We start from the raw sequence: 18460 nt of genomic DNA, 5'->3' as shown, positions 1-18460 counted from the left end.
CATACGTAACCTTTTCTTGGCTGTGTGTTAAGTGTCAGTGTAATGAGAAGTGAACCTCCATATCAATCTCAAATCTTTCGAGGCCTCAACCAGGTTTTCCTTCAGGAATTCCCTGCAATTAGATTCTTTCACTTTCCGATAATCTCTGAAACGGCTTTCCCATCTGTGCTAAAGAAATGCATAATACTGCCATCATATTTATTCCTTGTTTGTGACTCCATGCGGTATTTGAAATGCAGTTTTAGAACCTAAATGTGACTTAATAAAAATGCCCACCACACTTTTCAGATTTTCAGTGGTTAAAAAAAACCATATTGATAGATAGCTTGGAGCTAAAATTTAAAGTTAAAATAAGAAAAATAATACCTTTGCACTATATGTATACTTTACATATTTCCTTTTTCTTTATATTATGCAAAACTTTAAAATTAGCTGATTATAGAATTTGTGGTAAGAAGTGAAAGATTAGACATGATGACTACAAAAAAAGTATAAGGAAGAAGAAAAAGGAATCAAGCCTTATGAAGAAAGAGCTTACACAGAAGAGAGAAAGACAGAAGAGTTAGTCAGTTTAGAGGAAGTGTGAATCATGCACAGCATCACACTTAAAAAAACAACTGAGACCCCTTCCTTATAAACTGATAAGTCAGCTGTCCTACTGGGTGATGTCAGGATTAGTCAGAGGTCCGCTGCGGATAAAATCATTGTCTTTGTGTCCGGTGAGGCATGGGATGCGTGCCTTTTCATGAGTGTCCAGTTAACTCTTTGTGTCAGATTGGGTTAGTGAAGAAACCTAATCTGTGAATACTTCAGAGTCAAACCAACTTTGCATTAAATTATCATAATTTACAAAATCATGCAAAGTTGGCACTTTTAATGGACTTTCAATGCAACTTTTAGAGCAACTTTGCATTAAAAGTGTCATTATTTACCAAATGACATTTCATGACAACAGTCATAAACATTCATAAAGACTTCTTTATGTTCATGACAGATGTTATGTCGTGTTTACGACAGTGTCATGCCAGTCTTATGCACACCCCTTCAAATAAAGTGTTACCGGGGCTTTATTGAAGGATATTTAGGAATAAAAAAAGGCATCATGAAGACAGAGGAACTCACCACACTTTGGTGAAGTCTCAGGCAGTTAGCTTAACAAAGTAATAAAATATTTCCACAAGCCATGTGGAAAACTTTGAAGAAGAAAGTATGTGAAGAAAGCCAACTTCACATCACCCTGAACACACTGCATTTAGTTGTCTCCTTAAAGTGTTTAGTTTCACTCTAAATATAATCTTAACTTTTTTTTAAAGATCTGTTCACATCCACAAACAAGATGCCAACGTTGAAACTTTATTCTCTTCTGCTTAATTCCTAATTTTGTTTTTGTCCGGCACAACTTTCTCTGCAAATTTAACCACAACTTTTCTTCAAACAGAAGTTCAAATCAGTTGTAAACAATTAAATGTAGATTTTATGTAACCAATTTAATATTAACATCTGTGTGGCCTTAGGTCACGTAAAACGTGTATAAAATTTTATCTAAACGACTTTAAATTTAACACTAACTTTATTGATGTGTCAAACAGACAATGTCTTGATTTTTACAGAATTACATAGCACAAGTATTTTGTCAAGGCTCCAATAACATTTAGTGTAATGCAAGATTAGGGGAAACACTTAGCATATCTTCCTGTTAAAAGAACATATGAGTTAATTCCTGAAACATTAATTACTAGATATCCTAGTACTTTTAATATAAATGATATACATTTCTGTTACAGGAAATGTATATCATTTTTATTAAAAGTACTAGGATATCTAGTACTTTTAATGAAACTAAGTTTCCTGAAATTGGCCAGTAATTTAAATCAATCTGCTTTAAGAGTAATTTACCACAGGAATCAGTGCTGCATGTTTATCACCATGTGGGGATTATTTTGACGTAGCACGCCATCTTGTGGAAAACCACCCTAACAACTCCTGCACAGTTCGAAGTGCAGCTGCTAATGTGCTCAAGTCGAAAATCACAAAACATTACAAGATCCACTTATAAATCTTTATTACACATTTTTCACCTGTTGAACAGAAATTAGTCCAAACTGATTTAAAATCTGTACAAGTTCCCTGCAGGATCGCATTATAGGTAAGTTGATTTCGTTGATATGAAATTGCAGAAATGTCCTGATTTAAATTGATTTCTCTTCTGCTTGGAGAGCTCATGTAGCCACAGGTCGTCTGGAGTTAAAGACTTTGACTCCGTTTTGCATTGACGATCGAGCGTATTTGGTCAGGAGCGCTCCGGTGGTCTGCTTCTCTCCACAAAGGTCTCTGGATGCAGAGAAAAAAAAAAAAAATTTAATAAACCAAAAAAAGAAAAGCAACTGATCTTTTTTCATTATATTTGCTCAACTGAAGCCACTAACTGTATGTATGGAGTGATGTCATCCTCCGTCCACTTCTCTCTGAGTGAGAAGAGGTGATTGAAGCGCTCCACTGTGTCCTCTGGGAGATCTTCCACTCGCAGCAGGCCGATGGTTTCTGGGCGGGACGTCCGATCCACCAGAGCGACGCCCTGGCAGAATTAGAAAGTAGCCAGCACTGAGGTCAGAAAATGTAAACAATTCCTCAAACACATGCAGATAACGCTAAGACATGAAACAAAGCCAATCCTAACTGGTTTATTTTATTTTATTTAATGAAAAGTAAATTACTTGTAAGTTTATTTATAGATAAATATGAAGCCAGCAGAAGAAAAACATTTTCACAACTGTCATTAAAGTAATTAAAAACTAGGCACACTGTTGATGTTTTCATAAAAAAGGACTTTAAGGTAAGTTTCAACAGAATGCCAAGATAGAAAGACATCAGCAATGAGCTTAAAGGAAACACTGTTGCCACCCATCAATCTGCAAATAAATAATAGGCTATTTCCAAACTATTTAAAGTCCATTCAATAAAAATAAACATTCAAAATATTGCTAAAACGGATGACCTTCAGCTGCTCCAGTCTCGTACTCATGCCCTCTGGGACGCTCTGCTGCCAGACGTCCTGGAACTCCTTCAGGTTGAACTTGACGGCATTCTGCAGCAGCATTAGCGCCAGGCCCCGACACACGCTGTCCTCGTTCAACGCATAGAAGACCTCGCCTATGGAGAGGAAGCAAAGTAGGAACAATGACAAATGCGTTAGTGCAGAGACAGTCACCAGTAAAGGAATAAAGTCCTTCAGACTCTCAGTTGCATCTTCACGGGTTCTTTACCGCTTTCAGCGTAGCGCTTCCCGTAGCAGTTCAAACAGTGCTCAATCATCTCCCTGTGGAAACGGGAAACGTTATGACCCGCATTTGGTTAAGAGAAAATAAACCTCACAGCGCATACAAAACTAGCAAAATCTTTCATCAGAAGGAAGCATCCAGTTCACTTAAATCTGTCAACAACCTGGGTTTCCTTACCTGGGCTCCAGTGGAGTCAGCTCCTCCAGACTGGTATGAAGGGGAACCTTGTTGAAGGACCATGACTCAGAATCCACCAGCTGGGCCACGTGACCCAGAAGCTTCATCTCATAGTCAAAGTCCAGCACTCGCCAGTAACCTAAAGGGAGGACAGGCACTTTTCAGATGTCAACAAAATGAACATAAACAGTCACGCATAACTCCTGAAGAAGCTATTGTTGTTTACCATCAATCTGACAGGCGTGGATCGTCTCCAAGTGGGTTTTTAATTCCTCCTCACTGGCCTGAATCCTCTCCAGTAGATCCTCCATTGTGTACTGTCAACAGAGCAAACTATTTACTGATGACTGCAACAACAGGGCTGCTCGTTACTATTCAGCCAAAGTGATATTTAGTTATAATCATAACAATCACCCTGTTCTCTGTGTTCTCCTCTTGTCCCCTTATTGCAGGTCCTTCGTAAGGATTCTCCATTAAAAGCTTCTTCAGCTTCTTCAGTTTAGGTCTCTGTTTCCTCAGCTCCCAGTAACTATTACAGAACCCCCAAATCTGAGACAGACGTGTGAAATGAACATTCATTAGGGTTATCTACAGGTTTGCCTTGATAAGCAGTCACTTAACATTCATTTATTTAAGTAATTCAGCTGAAAAAGTAAAAATCATACAGCTTTGTTACACAAGCTTACATAAGTTGGTAATTGCTTATAAAACAGAAGTATCCAAGCATAATCATCTCTAAAAATGTGCACCAGCATCTATATAAACACGTTTCACTTCTGCTGGGGATTTACTAAAATTAAATGAACTTTTCATGGATAGTCTTTACTTCTGTTCATGTGTGTGCAACAGAATAACCAGCCTTTTGGATTCTATAGGTCACTTTCAGCTGAGATTTCCATACCTGAATGTGCTCCACATGAATGCTGTCCTGGTCGTCAGATAGTTGGTCTGGCGTTCTGCAGCCGGGAACCAGCAGCAGCAGATTGGACGTGTCGGCTATTTTCAGGTCATAGGTCTTGTCGCTGCTACAAAGCACCGCACGCTCGTCTTTATCCCCCCGAATGACAAGACTGGTGACAAGAAAATATCAGTTTTGGTAGGTATAATCACTTCCCTATGGTATACTTCAGTGACTTATGGTTTTCACCAATCCATATATAAATTAAACAAAGGTGAGGTGTGAATTTCCACTGGCAGAATTTAATTAAATCCAAAGTTTTAAAAAGCGCTGTGAAGAAAGCCGTCTGATTTGGCAAATGCAGAGGCAAAGGAGCCGATGCGGCATTAGTAAGCTACCCTACAGTGGACGAGTGACTAATTATGATAAAAATACTGAAGCATCTTGGTTGCGGCAGTCCACCTCATTTATTTCAGACAGACTTTGCTTCTGTGTGTTTTATGTTCACATGTTTGTATCTAGGGCTCAAACAAATACAAACGAACAACTTTGAAGCAACAATTTAAGAGAAAACAATCATTAGACAAATCTATGAAGTCTAATAATCATTTGCCTAATATATGATGTAGTCTGATTTACCAAAGTAGTACGTTTTCCAGATTGTTTTTATCTTGATTAAATAACTATTTATAAAAATGGTTTAAAAAAAAAAAAACTCCAAAAATTGACAGATGTGATGTTTTGTAGCTGACACAGATAAGATGAGATTGGCTGATTTTACACATAAGTTTAACTAATTAGTGTGGAAAACTGTTGATTCGTGAAAACATTTAAATGTAAACCTTTTTTGGGGAAACTGCTTAATTTCCTTAAACTCTGCCAAGCTGGCTTTTAGTATAGTTACAAATCTAGATGCAAGACTGATGCTTGGCTAAAGTGGCATACTGACGTTCGCCCACAGGAAATAATAACAATAAAAAAAGCTCCCAGATTATTATAACAAGTTAAAAAAAATACTATGAATGGCAATCACTGTCAATCTGTTTTCCAGTTTACCTTTCTCCAGCTTCTATAAGTTTGCACAGGGTTTCATCCAGCTCCATTAGGCAGTAGTCTGAAGATGACACATTGTCTCCAAATGATAAACAGTGGACAGTTGAGAGTAAATCTTCCTCTTTCAGTTTAGCGATCTCCAGCGTGGCCTGCACCTCTTCTAAGGTCCTCATTCTCGGTTAATGCTTTCCCAAAGCCTTGAGCTACAGTAAAAAAAAAAGTCGACGTTAGTGTTAATTTCTGTCAAGTTTACCCGCTTTCTCGTTCAGTCGCGGACAGGAAGTGAGGTAACTACTACCGGTGTTACATCGAATTCTGCCACCCCCGGAGGCGGCTGTTGTTTCCAGTAATTTACAGTTGCGGTCTAGAGTTGATACTGCAACAAACGAGCCTAAAATCTAAATGTATTCCTTATATTGCTCCTTCATAGATCAGTAATTTCAGCCGGAGAAGATCTATTTATGTATTTATTTATTTATTGGGGGTTGGAATGATTTAAGGAAAGTGGTCTGAAGTATACCTGACATTATTTCAGGTTTTCCACAAATAACCTTTTCAAAGGAAAACTTTACTAAATTGGTGCAATCACACTCTACATATGTGCAGACCCATAAACTAATATTTCATTGCATCAGTTTCAGCTTTCCTTTTATTAGGGACTAAACAGTATCATGGTGTACCTTTGCAACATTTCTCCAGACTATGACTTTAGCTAAATAATAAATTAAAAGTCCCAAGTTGGACAACTGAAAGTTTTTTTTTCTTCTGATACATCGGATTGATTAAAAGTGATGTCAGGTGTAAACTCAAGAAAATGGAATGCTGAAACGTGATTTGAGAGTGTTTCAACAAGTTGCTTCCAGGTACCACTACCACTATATTCATTAAATTTGTTATATTCTGGTCCTTTGATGAAAACAAACAAAAGTGTGTCTCAAAATTATGAAACAAGCCAAGTCCAAATTATGGGATTCTATCTCATTATGATAAGGTAGTATCTCGTAATCAACAGGTGTTATTCTGCTCATGTATTTTAGTGTAACAAAACATAATAAGATGAACAAAAGTATATAAGCCAAGCTCATAATAATATCTAAAATTTGATAAGTTTATATGAGTAAAAGTATGATTTTATGTGCCTGACAATAAAAACTGTTGACATGTGAATGCTTCAGGAACTAATGAGCGAAACGTGTTTCATCAGTGAGAAATTAATTGACGTACCGCGTCACACGTTGAGGGGTCAAATGTTGTGAGGATGTTTGCATAGCCTCGTGTAATATGTCTAGTTTTTCCAGATCTGCTCAGGTAATTCATAATAAATATAATCATTGTAGTCTTCGTATGATTTAAACTGAATATTTCAACGTCATGTTCGTCCGACCTAAGGAGGAATAGCTGAACGTTGCTAGCCATAGTGCTAGCAAGGAAGCTAGCAAACAAGCCCTCAACCTGATATCACGACTTTCGCTGCTACACATTTTGAATGTTAAGACCAATGCAATTATGGTGGCTAGACTGTTTTGTATTTTCATATAATTCCCCCATTTAATACACATCGGGTGTATTATGGAGCCATTTGTTAAGATGTTCTAGAAAGTGTTATACGTAACTGAGTTAAGTGTCTTTTAAAACATGTTCACTGTTTAAGGCGTTTTAATAGATTTACTAAATTAAAGGCAGGCGAAACATCTTGTAATAGGTTACAAAAAGTAATTTAAGAAACACAATCAATACAAGGATACATACAAAACAAAAATTAAGCGGATAAAAACCAAAATAGGTAAACTGAATCAAGTCAGAAAAAACATAATGTAGCCCAAATTTAAAGTTGCATAAAACTAAAGAACATGACTCAGGAATAATTTCAAAACAATTTTTAAATTTAAAAGTGTACTAAGAGTAATTAGACTAACTCATGTCTTAAATAAAAGCTAAAAAAAAAAGTCAAGTTTACTTTTGGAAATTGAAGCATTGTGAACCAGTGCATTGCACAAGCATAGACTGCAATGGTGAAATTAAGGTCTCACTTAATTTTCATGACAAATGAGATGAACCAAGACCTTTGGAAGATACCTGAAAGAATCTCAAATTCAACCCCCGATTTAGCAGATAGCCCATAGGCTTTAAAAATACCATCACGTTTTCTTTCTTATATTACTCCTTGCAGAAATGGAATCAACCAACTTTTATCCTTTTTTGTCATATTATTTTTTTGTTTTAAAATGTCATAATTGCTTCTGTCAGAGTACCCCAAGGCATCTGTGGCTATAGAGGGGCGTGTGAATGTGTGCGTTAATGACTGAATTTAGTGTAAACGCTCTGGACGACACTGTACAAGCGCAGGCCATTTACCATGATAAGAGTGATTTCTACAGCTTTGTCCCATTATTCTGTCCTCATTTTGTCCTCTTGCTCCTCCACAGCAATGGGCTACGTTTGCCCGATCCTGGTTCCTTATCGACGCCAGGATGCAGCCGCCCGGCAAGATCGCAACCATGTGCTCAGTCAGACTACAGGGGAAGCACAAGCCCATCTACCATGCTCTCAGTGAGTTCTGTCTGCATCAGGGGATTCTCATGTATATGTTAAGCTTATATAATTCTCACAAACTACTGTTTTCTCTTTGAAATACCAACAATCCACCTTTAGATGCATTGCAGTACAAAATTAGCCACAAGATGGCAGCAATGGACTAATAAAAAAAAAATTTCCTTTTTTTTGTTTTTATTACAATAAAAATGTTCAGTTTGGGCAAAATTAAAAGTTTGATTAATCTTTGTTGGCTTTTGTTTCTTAAAATATATCTAACAATATTTTGAACACATGCTTTTTTTAATCTACATTGTAATCTGGATAGCTAACACTGACAGCTTAGTAAAAAAAAGGTTCAAATATATTTTAACAATGAGGAGAGGCATTAATGATGATTTTTTTAAAATAGAATAGTCTGCAATCCTGTCAGTTTAAATATTCTGCTAGTTTTAAAAAAGGGTTCAAAAACATGTCACAATGATTGAAAATAATTTCAGCAGGATATTTTTAGTGCAGCCTGAATCAGCGGATGAAATGGCTTCAACTGGCAGCTTGATTTCCATTTGCCGGTGTTGTCTTCGCTCTGGTCACAGGTGTATGCTTAGATGAAGGGCAATGCAAATACATAATGAGATTTGTACAAGTAATGATAATGAAAGTTTTAAAGCATAAACATGGGGTAAAGCTGCACTGCTTGTGGGGCCAACAGCTTCATTGTTTCTCATCTTCTAAGTATCCACATCTGACAGAAGTGCCTGAAAACAAGTAATCAGTTTTAGTACAAGCTTATGAACAAAATAACCGAGTGGAATATGTGAAAAATCAGCCACTTTCTTTAGCTTTATTCGGTCATTGTTTGGTATGTAGGCCAAAATGGGAATCTGCCACAAAGTGTCTTTATTTCATTAAACTGGAACCCATTAAACAGCCAGCAGCAGGAACAAAGAGACCAACATAAAACTCTCATCTGTTCGTAGGTGACTGTGGCGATCACGTAGTGGTAATAAACACCAAACACATTGCTTTCTCCGGGAACAAATGGGAGCAGAAAGTCTACTCGTCACACACAGGGTAAGGGTTATTTTTGCTGATTATTCCCATCTGCCTACATTTTTTGTTGTTGTTTTTTTTGTTTCCTGTTTGTTTTTTATCCTGTAATCTTCATTTCAGACCTTTTGCCTTTCCATTTTGTTATGTTCTTACTACCATTTGGTTCCTGGAAACAAACTAGCATGCATGTGCTGAAGACATCAGTTTTCTTTTTTCTTATATTCAGTATTTTCATGGGAGAGAAATTATCATAGAAAACCTCAAACTTCGCATTTACTTGGAGCTATTTCAGATACCGTGCTAACAACAATGTTTACAGTTTCTGCGTAATTTAATTGCATTTTGGCGGTGCGAAAAAGTACACAGTTAATGTCTCCATTAAGTACTTGATTACTCCTTAACTGCTTAAAATGATTGCAAATACATTAGATGCCTCCTGTAAAAAAAATATTTCTGCTCTTATTAATGTAAGCAGCACTGCTCTTTTATTTTTTCACTCTCTAATGCTCCGTTGTCCCTGTTAGACCCCGGTTCACGTTTATTTAAGCAGACTGAATGTTTTGAATCAGTCAGTTTGAGAAACGACTCCCATTACCTTTTCAGCTTCACAATTTTGTGCACAGCAAAAGACTAATATTGGATAATCAATGAATCAACTTGTAGGATGCTGTTTGCCCTTATGTGTCACCTTTATCTTTCCCAAAATGGGGAACAAGTTCTGAAACAACCATCAAAACTGAAAGCAGATGTAGGATGCCCTTTTAAAAAGTATTTACACCTAATTTTCAAATCCTGTTATGGCCACAAACTGCAACACATAATGGGACTTGAAGCAGTTTCTAGAGTTTGTGTAAAAAAAAAGTATATTTTATGAAGTTCATTGAAGGTTTTGGTTGGTTGTAATGAGACTTTCTCGAGCTACACGCTCAAGCTTTCAGAGTTGCATGTATTAAAACTGACACCTCTTTGTCGTCTTCTTAAAGGTTTCCTGGTGGATTCAAACAAGTCACAGCTGCTCAGCTTCACCTAAAGGACCCAAAAGCTGTAAGCTGCGCCGCCAACTCTCTGCTTCCTAGCGCTTGTGTTATGCAGGCTGAATTTTAAGCGACCAGAAATGTCAGCACAGGATACCTTGCACCACCTTCTTTTTCATATTCTGCATTTCAGATTTAAGCCTCGCACACAGAGATTAGCACAATACCAATACGTGGCAGATCCCGAGCCGAGGTGGCATTTCCTGATCTGACACTTATCCCTTTTTTCGGATGCACTGCTCGTGCATATTAATGAGCGGTACAGGGAAGTGGGATTAGAGGGCAGTGAATTTATGATGGTGGTTTTTGATATTTTTTTTAAATTCCTCTGTCAGTTTTAGGCTAATACTGAAGTTTCAGATTCTTTTGCATATTCATGATTTCAGGATTATGCTTTGTGTTGTGTCAGGCTACTTATGATGACAATTTTATACCTGTGTATTAAGCACATCAGTTGGACCTTTTTCCTCTCTTTTAACACAGGAACCATAACGTGAAATGATCTATTCCTGAAACTAATCCCTAATAAGGTTTTTAATTTCTCATGTTCTGTTTTAAAAAGCCATTTGTAAATTAACCTTAAGGTTTGTGCAAAAAGAAAATGTGCATGTTCGAAATCTCACTGTTGCTACAGTGAGATTGTTAGAACAGTTTCTAACATATTTAGAAACTGTTCAGTTTCTTTTGTTTGTATAATGTAAGATTTGCTTTCTAACAGGCAGAATTGACTTGGAAATTTAAGACCACAACAGCAAAGATATAAAGATGGTGTGTGCGTGTTTAATTGTGTTTCTGTCCACTAAAGCTGAGTGGTATGAAAAAGCGCTCGCCCACTTTCTGATTTCCTGTTTGCGACACTTCAGTGGTTCAGAACATTAAAATCAAACCAATTTAAATATCAAAGATAACACACGTTGACATAAAATGCACATTTTAAATGAAGGTGTTTATTATTAAGGGAGCCCAAAAAAAACATTGACCAGCCGTTTGTTCTTTGAGTTTTATTTTCACACCTGATGAGTTGTCATGACAACAGTAACGAAAGGAATGATGAAAACGTGAGTTAATCACTGTTGATTGCAATGTTCAACAATATCTCTATTACATCTAAAGACAAATAATTTCCCGTGTTTTGAAATATTTCACGTCACTCTCATTAAGATTGCAGACTCTACTTGAACAAAACTCAATGTATTAGCAGCAGTAAGACCGACTGTCTTTCTGTTTTTAAATAAAAGTAATTTGCGAATTTTGTACTTTTTAATTTCTAGATAAATCTAGTAAAATTCTGTTATTTGGCAACAATCCGATGCTCCTTTGGTAGCCAGTTATCTAAATGTTGCTCCTCGTCCTCATTTGATGCTAAACAATAACAGGCCTTCATAACAGTCATTTTAACACTCGGCTAAAACAGCAGCGTCCACCGAGATTCGCTGTTTGCTTCTCCACGTGCAGCTAGTGTAAGCAAATAAGAATCCCATAAAAATGGCTGTCGTCCTGCGGGAAGCATTGGGATCAGGTGAACGACCTGTTCCGGTCTCCGGTCTGTCGTCAGCCGTCTCCGAGGAGGCATTGAGTTGGCTGCCGGCTCTGCTGCTGATGCAGGTTTCAGACGGGAGGCCTGCCGGTGATTTAGTGGAAGTGAAGTTTGCAGCGAAGCGGGAGACGGGGAAATGGACGGCAGAACAGTTTGTCAGCACAGTGTCTGCCCAGTGTCTCTCTCCAGAATCCCGGTCCAGGAGACCGTGTCCAATCCTTCTCACATTATGAAATATGGTTACATTTAAGAGGCAAATGTAAGAAAAACACAAACATGTGTAGAGTTGTCTTTTTGTTATTATTATGATTATTACTGAATTGCTTGTATGTCATCGTGTGCATTTCTTCCTTGTTTCCTGCAGATAGTGAGGTTAGCAGTTTATGGCATGCTGCCTCGAAATTTGCACCGGCGCACGATGATGCAACGATTGCACATTTTTCCCGAGGATGTAAGTCCCCTCACCTCACGTCTCTGAGTTGTAATAATGGGTTTTTGGACTGCAAGAGCTTGTTCACAGACATCAAAACTTTTGCAAGAAGTTTTTTTTATTTGTATGGGAACTGCAGACACAGAACATTTATTAAAATACAACACCAACTAAAGAAACTCCTCTATTAATGCTGCTGTTTTACGTTTGTTGCAGCCAACATTTTGATTTAAAGCTTGATTGTTGCCTCTAGTTTTTATTTCAGTCACTGCTTGTGATGCATATTTTACAAACTGTCCTTCCATAAACAAGTTACTCCTTTGTCTCAGGTATCCATTTAAACTCAATGAACCAAATAGATCACCTGCCCCAAGTCTTTCTACAACTCTTATAGCTTTGTTTTCGCTCTAAGATGCTCAGCAAAAAAAAAAAAGAAAAAAAAAAGTGTGTAATTCTCTTTGCAGCCTGATCAGAATCAGAAGTGAGCAGAAAATTTGCTGTGCTCTGCTGAGCTAAGCTGGGATGGAGCTAAAGAGACTAATTACATCCCTCTGGGGGTTTTGTCGAACAGCAAGCAAGTTTCCAGTTTTAACACATCCACATGCTTCAGCGTCTGGAGTATGGTTCAAAGTTTGGATAAGACTGGAAGAGGAAAATAGGTGCATGGAAAAATATTTGTATTTCCAAAATTATTCTCTATTGTTTAGCAGTTTCTCAATATCCCTTCATTGTTTTATTTTTTCCACACTGGCTTTCAGACAAAAACGCTGAAATCCTGGGTTCCTCCAGTGGTAACAGTGGTATATATATATATATATATATATATATATATATATATATATATATATATATCAGATACACTGTAAAACCCCCCAAAATCTAACCAAGTAAGTTTTTTCTTGAAATAAGACAAAACTAAGTTTCAAGTACCTTTTATGCAAGTAATAGTAACTTGTTTCCGTATTTGCTTAATATTGATGAAAAAAGTTTTAATTCCACTGACATGCTATGGTAAAAATATTGTGTTATAAGTGAATCTCAGTGAAACTACCATACTTTTCAATTAATATTAAGGAATAATTGACTTAAAAGAATCTCCTATATCTTGCTGAAAAGGTCATTCCAAGTTAGTTTTGTCTTATTTCAAGTATCCTAAGAAATTTGCATGAAACTATGCAAAAAAAATACTTGGAAAGATTTAGCTTTTTTTGCAGTGTAATGTTTGTATTTATCGGAAAGGCAAAGGCACGTGTGACAGCAGCTCATTAAATTAGACAACATGGGTGTGTAAGAATGCAGCAGAATGATGTGCATCTGATATTTGTCTGCTCATAATGTGATATTTGGGAAGAAATGTGAAAAGTTAGCAGCCAAAGTTAGTTGCTGAGCTGGGTCACCGTCTGCAGTGGAATCTGACATTCAGCAGAGGGGATTTTTTTTTTTTTTTGCAGTACCTCTTGGAAGTTTGAAGTGTTTGATCACTGCTTTTGTATTTTAGTCTGAACTCTTGCTTGCTCCTTAAATGAACCTGTAGGCATACCCGTCTGTAGTGAATAACAATAAGATTGTTAACTCTAGAGTCTAATGGACCCTGCTGTCTTGCTCAGAATATCTGATGCGCTTCTGTGGTCGATTTTTTTTTTTTTTCTTTTCTTTTCACTCCTGTCTTGATGTTTTCTTCTCTCTGAGTTTCGTGGCCTAAAACTTTGTCCCTCTCCTGCGTAGGAGTTGCCAGATGACATTCGAGCCAATCTGACAGAGGAGCTTCCTCAGCCCAGAGAAATTCCCAGGAAGCTCAGCGAGTACACCCAGGAGGAGATGGACGCCTTCCCCAGGCTGTGGATCCCGTATGTAGCTGCCAGCAGGCATTTGTTTGTGCTTAAAACTGAGATTCCCCTTAACAATCACAACTTTGTCTGTTTTGCTTCCTCTAAATAATGTGAGCAGTGGTGATGAAAGGCACTTTGAAATAAGTTGTCATTGGTATTTATGCACAACTTCATTTTGGTATGTCACACTAAATCCCAGTAAGATGCACTGCAGTTATGACAAAATGTGATCCCATTTCAGATCTCATCAGAACATTGTCATTTTTCATTGTAATTTTTACCTTAATAAATTGTCATAACTTATTAATTATTATTTAAAAACACTACTATTTTGTGTTTCCATTTAATTTGGTTGAACTCCTGGGTTGGGCCAGCTGACTGTGATAAAATGATGACTGCAAATCAAACAGAAATAACCTTGAGTGACCTCCTGCAGGTGGACCAGAGATTTTCCAAAAAATCTAAAATTAGGACGGCGATGATAGAAAGATGCTTTTCAATTAAAGGTGTCGGCTTATGGGACAATTTTGACAGTGAGATAAAACAATCTAAATCTCTTTCTGCATTTAAAAGAAATGCAAAAATCACAATGAGGCGATATGACATTGAATAAGTTGAAGTTTTGTTGTGTCTGTAATAGTTTTCCGAGTTGAATAGCTAATTTTCTCTTTGTGACTAGAGAGCAGATATAAGTTTATGCTTCTTTCTGCTGCTTTTCATTCATAATTTATTTCAGTTGCTACATTAACTATTCATATTTGAGTGAATGAAAAAAAAATAATAATAATGTAGTGATTAAAATGTAGCAAAATTCCAGTCTCGTGGATGGCACAAGTTACACAAATTGTAAATGTAGAAAAACAAAACTGTTGATTGCTAAAAAGAGTAACGTACAACAATTTGATACAAAACGGGTTTGAATACTTCTGGAAGGCCCTGAAAAATCTTTATGCACCAGCGTACGAATGATAGACCGAGACTTTCTCAATGTTTCTGCTCTGAACTGCCCACCAATGAAGAGTCCAGGTGTTCCCTCACACACACACACACACACACACACACACACACACACACACACACACACACGCACACACGCACACACACACACACACACACACACACACACACACACACACACACACGCACACACAAACAGCTGTGTGTTGTTTTGGTCCTCCTAAGCAACGGATGTCTAAACAGATTCATGTCAGGAAGCATGCCAGCCACTGTCTTGTAGCCGCTTTGACTTGGACTCCGCTCGCCTACAGCAGAATAACTTAAAGATGGTGTTTTTTGGATTTTAACCACAAACACATGCGAGTTGAGGAGTGAATGATTGTCAGCCAGCTGAGCTGTCACATGTGACAGGATATGCACAGCAAACAGCGACGGACACTTGGCCGGGCGGCCGGTTGATTCATAATAAGGAGTGTGTTGTGCTCTGTTGCGCAGAAATAAGCTTTTGGGTTCTTATGTAAGTTGGTGTAAGTGCCCTTTATGGTATTCTAAGCTGATTTATTCTGAATGGAAACGAATGCACAACAGCAGCAGCAGCAAGACGTTGAAAAAAAAGGGAGTTTTCCCTTCAGCCTGGAAGCAGAAATGATCAAATGTCACAAACACACGCGGGAAAGTTGGCTCTTCTCTCTGTCCCAACTGGATGGGTTTACTGTGTGTGTGTGGGAGAGAGAGAGAGAACATCTGTTGCTCAACATAATCATATTCATGGCTTTTCTGGCTCAAGTATTTTCAGGTTGGAGATTAGACTGACACTGTGACCTGCGGTTTGCTGGCATCGTAATATCCCGCTGAACTCCCCCCTCCCTGCTTCCCATCCGCAGCACCTTCATTCTAACGAGTTAGCGGTCGCGCTCTGCTCAACATGTAGCCTTTACATTCATTAATCTGATAATCCATTAGTTTGTCCATCGTCCAGGTCGGGGTCAACGCGCAGTTGCTAGGCATCCACATATTAAATTAAAAGTCTGGATTCTCCATGGCGTTTCACACACAGGATGAGAGAGTCTCCTAACTTTTTCCGTTATGGATCTGGAATAAGTACGTTGAGCTTCGAACAAACACTGATGTTGGCCTATGTACCGTACCTTTGTTTTGTGAATGTCATGACATTAGTGAAAGAAAATCGTAATAATGTTGCTCTTTGTTGCCTGCCTCTCCAAGCCCCAGCATAACGTGATATTTCTCCTTCCCTGGATTTATTTGTGTTTCTCAGACGGCTGTCTCTGATTTTCCAGTAAAGTGGAGACAAATTGTGCTATCTTCAGGGGGGCTCACCGCAGGTTCAAATCAATTATTCAGATATCAGCAGCGACATAAAGTACTGCGCTGCTTCCCTGTGGCATTCCTGTGTTCATTTGGACCGTACAGATCGCTAACCACACGGGTCTTGTTTTATAGTCCTGGTAAAACCACTTCTCATGTGGAGCAAAAGTCAAAACTGCTGCTCTCTTTTCTTCTTTACCAAATGCACACTTTACTAGCAAACAAAGTGTAATTTACAGCCAAGTAAAGATCAACGCAAAACTGCAATTCAGGTTGGAATAAGAAATGCATTTTTATTGTGAAAGAATATGAATACATACATTCACACCTCTTGTGCCGCAGAGATTCAAATACGCTTTCATTTTCACTGATGGATGCTAACATTTATTTCTTTTCACCTCACTTTGTGTTGCTCTAACACACTGAAGTTTGTAGTTGTGAAACGGCAAAATGAAAAACTTTTACCCTAAATTGCTTTCCAAGGCGTAAATTTATGTTAACGTTTTTCTTTAAAGCCAAGTCGAACACAACAAGCTGCATTCGGCTCTGAACTTCGAGCTGAAACGTCTAAATTAAGCAAACGCTCCATGTTTGCATCCGGTTTGCATCATAACGCACATATTTACACGATGCGGATTTCCTTGCTCGTCAGATTGCGTGTTCCAGGTCTCTCATTGGTTATTGGTCGAGCGTCGTCACCCACGCCAGCCGACGTGCAGCCGCCAAGGTCAAACCAATCCTGGATTATTTAAGAGACGTCTCAGCCTAGTTAATATTCACGCTCATTCTACTCATCAGACACGTGTGTGTGTGGGCAGTAGGCTTTGGGTCACCGAGGGCGATTCAATCATTACCCCGAATTAAACACAGTTAATATTCTTTCTGAAAAATCCTGGAGCAAAAGTGTGAGATGATTGGATGAACCACGCCCTCTGTGAAACAAATGCGCACATTCTTCCACATAAGCCAGCAGCCAGACACAGGACAAACGTACTGCTGTATGCGATAGCAGAACTATTACATTTTTCTCACTTTGTAACAAAACCCATACAGCATCCTGCGATAAGATCTGTCAGCTGAAATTAAAGGGAGAAAACACGAAAACGTGATGCTGGCTCTGAACTCATTTTGAAATGCTGGAAGGGAAAAAAAACAAAAAAACGATAAGATCTGCCCAGTTTTCTCATCTGTCACTTTCTGTCTGTGTATTTCCTCGAAGTCGCTCCCAATACTAATATGTTCTCTTGCTGTTTTTTTTTCTTTTCTTCTCCCTCTCTCTGCAGACCTGAAGACTACAAGATGAAATGAAATCAAAGCTTCCCAGAGCAACTGGATATTTTTAATATTAAACACAGGAAGAAACAGGCTTTAAACATTTTGTTGTTTTCATAAAAATCTGACTTCACTCCGTTCTGTAAATTTACATAAGAGCTTTCTTCCTTTTCCAAAAACTGCCATCAAAGTTTGCCCGGACTCCCAAGCACTAAGCCGCAGCCTCCGTGCCAGCAGTAACAATCCCGGACCTCGACGCTCTGTTTTTCTGGGGCTTCGCACAAAAAGCTCTCCGTGAGCGGCGTTGGCCACGACGGAACCACAGCAGAGCCGAATTATCCCGGAACAGCTTGAGATTTCAGCTTTCGGCTCCGATCAGAGAAAACCCTGTTCTGCTGGTTCCCCCTACGAGTGTGTCGCCATGAATCAGTCGGTCCTGGCCCGGAAATGTGACATCTGTTACAGCTAGTTGTTTTTTTTTTATTTTTATTATTGTAATTATTTCCTTTTGGAGGTTTCACACTGAAAACAATTGTGTTACAGTGCTGAGATCAGCAGTCGAGTCCTGTGTTTAAGTGAACTGTAAAAAAAAAAAAAGGCTAATAAACCGTCTAACGAACCATCTCTTATGAAAAAGGTTTTTTTTATATAAATGCTGTAAAATCTTTTTATTGAACATGTCTCCAGGGACATTTTTTTTCCTGAGACTTATGGTTTTGTGGTGCAGAGAAATGGAAAGTAAACACATTGATTTGTAACAGGGGTTGCAGTAGTCAGACGTGAAGTGTCCTCTTAAGCTTTTTCACATAATGGCCACAACCTTCAGTGCACACGTGTCAAACTCAAGGACCAAATCCAGCTTGCCATAACTTTTTTTTTGTGCGCCACATGAATAGAACCTTCAAGATAATTATGTGCTCAAATATTTTATGAAATTGAAGCAGATTTTTTCAGTATGTTGCCAAATTACATCTGTGAAAACATGTTCAATATTATTTAATCTTAAGTATTGATAGAATGTAGAGAAAGCCTTTTTAAAATTAACATTTTAACAGTTTGGTAGTGGGTTGTTTTACCAATACAC

At 38.1% G+C, this 18460-nt stretch overlaps 2 protein-coding genes across 2 annotated transcripts; one reads left to right on the top strand and one right to left on the bottom strand.

Moving 5' to 3' along the window:
- Positions 1-2045: 2045 nt before the first annotated feature.
- dscc1 (DNA replication and sister chromatid cohesion 1) lies at positions 2046-5756 on the bottom strand. The gene is made up of 9 exons (XM_008432267.3): positions 5410-5756; positions 4357-4525; positions 3870-4004; positions 3682-3772; positions 3456-3594; positions 3264-3316; positions 2996-3150; positions 2427-2575; positions 2046-2331 (listed from the first exon to the last, which is right to left on the bottom strand). Exons 1-9 carry the CDS (start codon positions 5577-5579, stop codon positions 2220-2222), a joined length of 1173 nt encoding a protein of 390 aa, XP_008430489.1. The 5' UTR covers positions 5580-5756; the 3' UTR covers positions 2046-2219.
- Positions 5757-6557: 801 nt separating this feature from the next.
- Positions 6558-17998, top strand: mrpl13 (mitochondrial ribosomal protein L13). Its single transcript, XM_008432269.2, has 7 exons — positions 6558-6714; positions 7833-7956; positions 8919-9012; positions 9975-10035; positions 11927-12013; positions 13718-13839; positions 17388-17998. The coding sequence occupies exons 1-7, from the start codon at positions 6688-6690 to the stop codon at positions 17410-17412; spliced, it is 540 nt and encodes a 179-aa protein (XP_008430491.1). The 5' UTR covers positions 6558-6687; the 3' UTR covers positions 17413-17998.
- The last annotated feature ends 462 nt before the right edge of the window (positions 17999-18460 follow it).

This window comes from Poecilia reticulata, chromosome 16 (assembly GCF_904066995.2).
Source record: "Poecilia reticulata chromosome 16, P_reticulata-male-v2, whole genome shotgun sequence".
NCBI lineage: Eukaryota > Metazoa > Chordata > Actinopteri > Cyprinodontiformes > Poeciliidae > Poecilia > Poecilia reticulata.
The sequence above is the reverse complement of the archived record's forward strand: the minus strand, read 5'-3'. Positions and strand labels throughout refer to the sequence as shown.